The 9352-nt window shown below is 36.9% G+C and overlaps 1 protein-coding gene across 1 annotated transcript in view; it reads left to right on the top strand.

Annotated features, from left to right (window-relative positions):
• The first annotated feature begins 4918 nt into the window (after positions 1-4918).
• The window catches only part of LOC131485643 (butyrophilin subfamily 1 member A1-like), a 102897-nt gene continuing 98463 nt past the window's right edge, over positions 4919-9352 (top strand). Inside the window, 1 exon segment of the mRNA XM_058685370.1 lies at positions 4919-5166. Coding sequence (XP_058541353.1) covers positions 4919-5166 — 248 coding nt within the window.

Genomic DNA, 9352 nt, shown 5'->3' with positions numbered 1-9352 from the left:
TGTGTTCTCCCTCTGCCCTATTCCAGGTTGTCAGTATCTTGCCAAAAGGAGTTTGTGCACATATCTTGCATCCCAGCTTTTGTGGTTGCTTACAAGAGGACACATCCCTTGATAGTCTGGCTCTGGTATCCAGTAGGGCTTGGTTCACAGGTTCAAATGGATGGAAGAAAACATAGAAACTGGCTATGCCCTCATGGTTCAATGCAAAGGCAGCAAACAGAAGCTCCCATCTCTCAGTATTTTCTTGAGAGAAGTTGATTTGCATATTTATATAGCTGGAGGCTGAAGCCAAGACTTCTAACAGAACACACATCCAGAAGCTGAGTCAAATCTCTAGAAACTGAGGATGTTGGTTTGTGATGTAACTGTTTTATCTATCTGCCATGCTTCAGGTTGCTGGCATCTCTCTGTGAAGATTTTGTGCATTTTCAGGCACCTCAGCTATTGTGTCTACCACCCAAGCGGCACTTTCTTTAATTGCCTAACTCTGGTGGCCTACAGGGTTACATTCACAGGTCTCAAGGGACTGTAAACAACCACCAACAAACAAACTTCTTAATTACCTATACGCTCAGGACTCAACAAAGAGGGAATAGACAGAAACACCAATATCCCAGTCTTATCCTGAAATAAACTATTTTCATACTTTAAACCCTGCTACCCTAAGGTCTCACTTCCCATTAGACTGAATCTCATCTAGGTGTGGCCTGAGATCTTCCACTTTATTATGCTGACATGTTTTGTCACATCTTCAACCACTAGGAGCCACTAGGAGGTAAAGAATACAATACTGAGAGGCACCTGGGTGGTTCCCTCAGTTGAGTGTCCGACTCTTGATTTTGGCTCAGGTCATGATCTCACAGTTCATGAGTTCAAGCCCCCCATCGGGCTCTGTGCTGACAGTGTGGAGCCTGCTTGGGATTGTGTCTCCCTTTGCTCTCTGTCCCTGTCCCACTTGCATGCTTATTCTCTTAAAATAATAAATAAAAATAAATAAATTTTTAAAAAGGCTACAATAACTGAATTGAAAATTTCTGTAGAGAGATTAAACAGCAGGAACAGATTGAAGCACAAAAAAGTATCAACAAACTAAAAGACAGAGCAGTGGAATTCACTGAATAATTGCATAAAGTTGGCCTCTGAAGGATGAACAGCATTTGGGAAGGCATTGAGAAATAGAAAGGTCATTTTGGAAGATGGAATAACATGAATGGAGACTGAGATAAATGAGACATATTATACATTTGTCTCATATTTACTGAGTGTCTTCTATGGACCACATGTTGGGATGTTTATTGGATTTACACACATAAATATGAAAAGACTTTTTCTATATAGAAACAAATGGTCAAGTACTGAGGGCATTGCTGAGAAATGAGGATTCAGAACTAACTAGAATGGATACACCATATTGGGAGGCAGAAAGGGGAAAAACAGTACATGCCCTAAGATCCACAGGCTAATAGAAATTGAAAACTAGCATTGTGAAATAAAACATAAGAATCTATTAAGGACTCTTGAAAAATGAAGTGATTTGTTAAGTGGTATTTTAGGCAAATTCCTCTGGCTGAAATATTAGAGCTACATTGTGCTGATCACCTAATACAAATGATCGGCTAAAGACTCTTCTGACAAATTCACAGACCCAAAGAACAATGAAAACCATACTAGTTTATTGCTAATGGAAATTAACAGAAATGTTAGGCTCTGGGAACTAATTTCAGTAAAAGTGGGTTCTAATAGGTGAGTTAATGGAATTGTAGGATGAATGCTGTTTAACATCTTTCAATGCAGGTAATTTGGCTCTACTACATTATCTACTCAGCCCCATGGTGGTAAGGTACGTAAGGTTAGTAACAGGAAATTTGAAGTGATAATGCCAAAAGATATTCTGTTCTGATTACAATTTCATATGCTTCTATTTTCTACCCTGTTCCTCCACTATAGCAATTATTATTTTTCTTTTATTTTTTTCAATGTTTATCTTTGAGAGAGAGAGGGAGAGAGAGAGTGAGAGAAGCGGAGAGAGAGGGAGATACAGAATCTGAAGCATGCTCCAGGATCACACCGTCAGCACAGAGCCCGACCAGGGGCTCAAATTCATGAACTGCGAGATAATGACCTGAGCTGAAGTCAGACTCTTAACCAGCTGAGTCACCCAGGTGCCCCACAGTTATTCTAATTAAACAGTAACCAAGAAAATTTTAATCCTTTGTCTTTTGATTTCTTTTATGTTTACCATCACATTCCGTCTTTACTTTCTTTTCAATCAAGACATGAAATCCCTATCACTTCAAATATGGTCTTATAAAAATGGTCAATCTTGTTCTTCATTTAGAATGGAAGGAAAATCACTAACCCTGGACTATTTTAAACTTGCTACTCATTTTCTTTCTTCCTCTCTTCCTTCCTTCCTTCCTTCCTTCCTTCCTTCCTTCTTTTCTCTTTCTTTACTTCTTTCTTTCTTTTTCTGTTGACAGAGAGAGATGGAGAAAGAGAGAGAATGAGTGGGAGAGGGGCAGAGGGAGAGGTAGAGAAAGAATCCCAAGTGGGCTCCATGATTTCTGTGTGGAGCCCAATGTAGGGTTCAATCCCACGAACTTTGAGATCATGACTTGAGCCAAAATCAAGAGTCTGATGCTTAACTGACTGAGCCATGCAGAAACCCCTAAATCTGCTATTTTTTTTCTCTAAAACAGTTGGTTATGTACAATAGACAAATGACTACACTGCAGGCTTTAATTTCAACAATATCTGTCTGTGTTGTCAGTTATTCCCTTTAGTAATTCAAAGTTTTTCTTTCAAGCATTCTTTTCCACCACTCACCACCTGAAACTGTATCAAAATTTGGTTAATCTCCTCATTCCTTTATACCACTCTGACATTTAATCTGTTGATATAATCTCATCTCCTTCTTCATACTCTGTGAAATGGTTTACTGTCCCTTTTCATTTCATGTATCCAAGAAATAAATAGGTTATGCCCTTCCCACTGACCATTTTCCTATCTCTCCTTTTGACACCATTCCATTCTACTTCCCTTGGTGACAATATTTCATTGTCATAACTTGTCCTCTTTCACTTGGCATTTGCCCCTCATATTATTAAAGAAGGTCTCAAATCATTCTTTCTTTCTGTGTCCTTATGTTTCTAGAAAAACACTTTCTTTAACTTATTGTAGTGTGGACATGAAAAAAAAACACTTTGTTGCCAAATTCAATCCATATATCTAAAAAAAATATATTTTATTATTATTACCTGTGCAGTGTAAGGATCTCTAAACACAGAGCCCAAGGTGGGAACCCCCATTACCAAATCTAAAGATGGGTGATCTCTTTCAAAGCTTCTCCTGTGCTTCTCACATTGACATAGGCTGTGCCTTCTGTCTATGGTGTTTTTTCAACTTGCTTTGTTCAACTTACCTCTTTTCTACTTGCCTTGTGTTAAAGTCACAATATAAATATCTTACTTGGTATTGCACAGTTTATTTCTTCTTTACATACATATATTACAGAGAGACACTGAGTTGAGTGACTTTTATACCAAGTCTTCCATGCTTTCTTCCAGGCTACTTTGCCTTCACTTCAGCTTCTATACATCTACATCAATATATATGATGCAAATCTTAGAAAACTCTAACATAACCATATTCCATTTATGCTATCTCACTAAACAGAGAGATTTCACACATTCATCTATATAGTTAATGCACAGTAGAATGTTCTTTATGAATGAATTAACAAACATAATATGACATTTAAAAAAATCACATCAACCAATTAATGAGAAATATGAGTCCAGAAATAAATCTACACATATGAGTCAATTATTTTTATAAGGATGTCAAGAACACATAATGGAAAAATTATAGTTTCTTCAATAATTGTTGCATGAAAAGTGGATATTTGCATGCAAACGATGGGAGATTGTGTTTAAGATGGTGATGATGCAACATCTTCAACTCACCTCTTCCCACAGACACTCAAATAAAAAAAAATCTACAACTACTCATGTAATAATACCTCCTAAAGGAAGCTGAAAATTGTATAAACAGAGTCTCCACAAAGAATAAAATGATTTATTGAGATGGGAAAGGCACAGAGATATGGGCTCACCTGGGGAAAAAAAAAAACTACATCTCATTGTGATGTGTCACAATCAAGAGAGATACCAAAGTATTCCTTTCACACTTTCTATACAAATTTTGCTGAGGAGTGAGTGATTCAAGCTCTACATCAGGAACCACAATCCTTATATCCTGCACGAAGAAGATAATGCCCCCAAAACGCCAAGCATTTTGAATAATGGAGATTGAGGCACCTGGATGATTCAGTCAATTAAGCATCTGACTCTCGATTTGGGCTCAGGTCATGATCTCACAGTTCTTGAGACTGAGCCCCGCATTGGGCTCTGTGCAAATAGTGTGAAGCCTGCTCTAGAAACTCTCCCTCACTCTCTCTGCCCCTCCTCTGTACACTCTTTCTGTCTCAAAATAAGTAAATACACTTTTAAAATAAAACAAAATCAATGGGGATTTCATTTAAGAAAACTATAAAACAATAGGGTTTGGAAAACCTGCGCTTAAGGTCCATACATTCAGAGCTCAAATTAAAACCAGCGCAAAATCACCAATTTGAAAAATGCATAGACCTTAGGTAAAGGAGATATCTAACCTTAAAGTGTTTGCCATAGAGACAGGAAATGGGAGGGACTCTCCCTGGAAACTAAGATAATAGAAGAAACTATTTTCTGGTCTCAGTCTACCTTACCAATCCTGGCAATGGAATTCTGCCTCTTACCTGCTAACACCAGTGGTTATGTTCTGTTGAGAGCTCCACCCACTGATACAGCACAGCAGCCAGAGACACTTAACACACCAAGAAGGAATCCATCCCCACCCTCCCTGCAGAGCAGGAGTCATGCAAATGTCCAATAGTCAGGCTGGGGCCATCCCTGCCACCAACATGCCACAGCATCTGAAGCCTCGTCCTGTAGCCAGACTGTGTGCTAACCCCACCACCAACATGTCACACCTGCTGTCCTGCCTTAAGAAGAGTGTGCAAACATCCCACAAATGGACAACACCAGAACCTGGCTCTGGAGGCCAAGAGACATTGTGCTTCCTGGGCCCACAGGTCATCTCCTACATAAGACCACTGCTTGAAGAGTGAGAAAGGACACCCTTAGGGGGTCAGTCACTTGGGCATCTATTTCCACTACAGTAAAAGGTGTTTTTCCTCCCTGATGTCTTCTTTCAAGTTTTTTTTTTATTTGTCTTTGATTTTTAGCAGTTTGACTATCACATGCCTAGTTGTAATTTTTAAGGTATTTATCATCTCCATGTTTCCCGGGTTTCATTTATCTGTGGTCTGGTGTCTGTCATTATTTGGGAAATTCCCAGACATTATTTCTTCAAATGTTTCTTATATTCTTTTACCACTTTCTTCTTTTGGTATTCTTATCACATGTATATAACACCTTTTTGTAATTGTCTCAGTTCTTAGCTATTCATATGTTTTATCATTAAGTTTCTATTTTGAAAGTTTCTATTGACCTTTTGTCAAACTCATTGGTGTTTCCTCAGCCATGTAAAATTTATTGATGTCTGATCAAGACATTCTACATTTTCTTACAGTGGTTTTGACTTCTAACGTCTCTCTTTTATTCTTTCTTAGAGTTTCCATCTCTCTGCTTATGTTATCTCTTTTTGTATGTTGTACAAATTTTCCATTAGAAATTCTATCTTATTAATTTTGTTTTTAGTTCCTAGTCAAATTATTTCTACACCTCTTCTTAATGAGAGTGTGATGTGGATTTTCCTTCTATCTCTCAAAATCTCTTTCTCATCTTTTAGTAAGTCATGTAATCTTTTTTTCTTGAAAGCTGGGCATGATGTGTGGGGTAAAAGCACTGAAGTAATAGGCTTTAATGGGAAATTTTATGTTTATCTAGCTAGGAGTTAGTCTGTGTCTACTGTTTGCTCTAGCTGTAGGTATCAGAGGCTGAATTTCTGTCATGTTTTTGTTTTTATCTCCCCTTTTGGATTTGGCTTGCCATAGAGATTTCTACTTGACTAATAAGGTCTGAAGCATGTGTTTCTTTTGTTGTATTCCCCTGCTATTTTACAAGATCCTTACTGATGTGGTGGTAAGGTTAGAAGAAAAGGCATATGTTAGTTGTATAATTAGGTTCCAATCTTTTAGTGAGCCTGTGACTTTGCACAATGGTTTGTAGAAGAGTTTCTCAGTTGTCTCACTTCCCCTTCCCTTAAGTGTTACAGGATGGTTAGAAGGAGCTAGAGCTGGGCATTTCCCTCCCCAGGTTACTGAAGCTCTAGTAAGCCCAGTTTGTTGGACTTTGGTAAAATAGTTTTTTTGAGGACAAACCTTTTAGGAACAGGATGTTTGGTGGGAATTTCAAACTGACCACTTTTTTCTATTTGCTGTTTTTACTATTTGCTGAGGAGAGTTTTCCCCATTCTTCATTATGAAACTCTAGAAAAGCGTCTGGAGGTAAAATTCACAAAACTGTATGGGCCCCCCTATGAAGGACTTCCTTTATGTTTTTGACTCTTAAAATTATCTATCTCAATCCTCCTCTATTCATCCGGTATGGTTTAAATTTTTCTCCTGAGTTCCATGGATGTTTTCTATTTTGGTAAACTGAGATTCTCTGTATCTGCTGGTTGGTCTTTCCAATTTGAGGGAAGCTGTTTTCCCTATGATTTCAACTTTCTGATGAACCTAAGAAGAATTGTTCATTTTGAGTTTCTTTGTTTTTTTTGTTTGTTTGTTTGTTTTTTACTTTGTTTTCTTGTTGTGAGAATGGGAGTGAGGATTTCTTAGTCCCTTCCTTATATGCCAGATTGGAAACCAGAATCCCTGAGAGTTTATTTATTTTAAATATCAGTTTGCCATAAGGATTTAGAATTGAGTGAACATACTAAATACAATGTTTATTTAATAAGTCAAGAGTATCTTCTAATTTCCAAAACGTCTTCAACAGCAAAGGGTTTTTGAAATTAGAAAATTTTTTTTTTCAAAATTTTTAGTTTATTTATTTTGAGAGAGGGAGACTGAGAGAACATGAGTGGGGGAAGGGCAGAGAATGAGGGAGAGAGATAATCCCAAGAATGTTCTGTGACATCAGCTCAGAGAGTCTCACGGCTGGAACTCAGAAACACTTAATCGACTAAACCACATAGGCTCCCCCGGAGGTTATTCTTTTTAACACTATTTTATTTATTTATCCTTATGTTTATACCTTCTTATATTAATATGTGAGATTTTTCTTTGAAATCTGTTATCCTGCCTTCTAGTTCTGTCTTAAGCATTCATGTGCTTTATTTTCAGTGAGTTTTTTTCTTATTTTATTGATAACTCTTATTTTGTTCTTACTATTTTAAATGACACAAATTTTATAGAAAGCTAATTTATTTTCTCATACCATAAATTACAGTGTATCTAATCATGTGATGACATTTCTTTCCTACATATAAAATCAACCTATTATTTAGTATCAGTAATTTTACTATGACTTTGTACTTCTTTAATTCTGAATTTTAAACTTAAAAAAATTTTTAAATAACCATAGACTTATGAAAAGTAGAAAAATTAATACAGAGAAATCGCTTCCTCTGTCTCCCTCTGTGGTAATATTTTGTATAACTCCAGCATAATATCATAACCAGGAAATTGAATTGACTACAATCTACAAAAATTATTAAGCTGTTCCAGTTGCTATACACATTTTGCATGTGTGTTTTTGTGTGTGAGAGAGTAGTTTTATGAAATTTTTCTCCATGTGTAAATTTGGGTAACAACCTCAACCGAGAAATAGAAAAGTACACTCACAACAAAAATGTCTTGGGTTACCCCTTTAGAGTCACATTTGCCTTCCAACCCGCACCTCAAACCCATTTCCAGTTCCTAACACGTGTGAAGCACTAATCTATTGTCCATTTATATAATTTTGTTCTTTAAAGAACATTATTTGGGGGTGCCAGTGTGGCTCAGTCAGTTAAGCGTCCAACTTCAGCTCAGGTCATGATCTCGAGGCCCATGAGTTCAAGCCCTGCATCAGGCTTTGTGCTAATAGCTCAGAGCCTGGAGCTGACTTTGGATTTTGTGTTTCCCTCTCTCTCTCTGCACCTCCCCCACTCATACTCTGTCTCTCAAAAATGAATAAATATTTAAAAGTTTAAAAAAGAAAATGAACATTATATGATTAGACACATGCAGTACACAATCTTTGTCATTGACTTTTCACAGTGTAATTCCACTGATATCCATTCAAGTTCATTTATGTACCAATACTTTCCGTTTTATTACAAGTAGTAAACCATAGTGCATATGTGCACAGTTTGATTAATGACTCACCCCCTGAAGGACATTTGGAGTATTTCAAAGTTTTGACTATTACCAATTAGCTTTATGAACATCTGTAAACATTTTATGTGGACATAATTTTTATATCTCTGTGAATATTCTCAACACTTACAATTATTGTGTCATGGCATTTGGATGTTTATTTTTACTAGAAATTACAAAATTATTATTTTCAGAGTCTGTGTACCATTTTACATTCTTATTAACAATGTATGATTGATCCAGTTTATCTTTACAAGTATTGGCATTGTTACTTAAAAACAAAACAAAACAGGGGTCCCTGGGTGGCTCAGTTGGTTAAGTGTCTGCCTTCAGGTCCGGTCATGATCTCACCTTTCATGAGTTCGAGCCCAGTGTCAGGCTCTGTGCTGATGGCTCAAACCCTGGAGCCTGCTTTGGATTCTGTGTCTCCATCTCTCTCTGTGCCTCCCTTGCTCATGCTCTGTCTGTCTCTCAAAAATAAATTAACAATGAAAAAAAAAAACAAAAAACCAAAGACCCATAACGTTAATTTGTTACAAAAGATGTGTAATGATATCTCATCATAGTTAATTTCATATTTTCTTTATGGCTAGTGATGTTGTACATATATTCAATAAGTATTTATATACCCATATATGATCTGTGGCTAACACAGAGTAACCATAAATCAGACCTGTTTATGTTGTTTGGCCCAGTTTTGTAACTAGTATATTTTTTTTTCATTTTTACTCTTGATTTATGATGTTTGTGATATATTACAGCTAAAATATGTAGCTCCCATGCTTACTCCCAAAAGTAGGATGAAAGGAGAAGACTCCCTCTACTAAAATCCATCCCCAAAACACCCTCTCTCTCAGGATGTTGAGGTCCAGGCATCTCACAACCTCTGTACTTGTTCACAGAACTCCTGTCTGCATTATGTGACATTGTTCATGTTTGACTTCTGCCAATTAAGACAACTTGAATCTCACTAATTTTGTTTTC

Source organism: Neofelis nebulosa, chromosome 1, assembly GCF_028018385.1.
Source record: "Neofelis nebulosa isolate mNeoNeb1 chromosome 1, mNeoNeb1.pri, whole genome shotgun sequence".
NCBI classification, from domain to species: Eukaryota; Metazoa; Chordata; class Mammalia; order Carnivora; family Felidae; genus Neofelis; species Neofelis nebulosa.
This window is presented reverse-complemented; position numbering and strand designations above follow the sequence as displayed.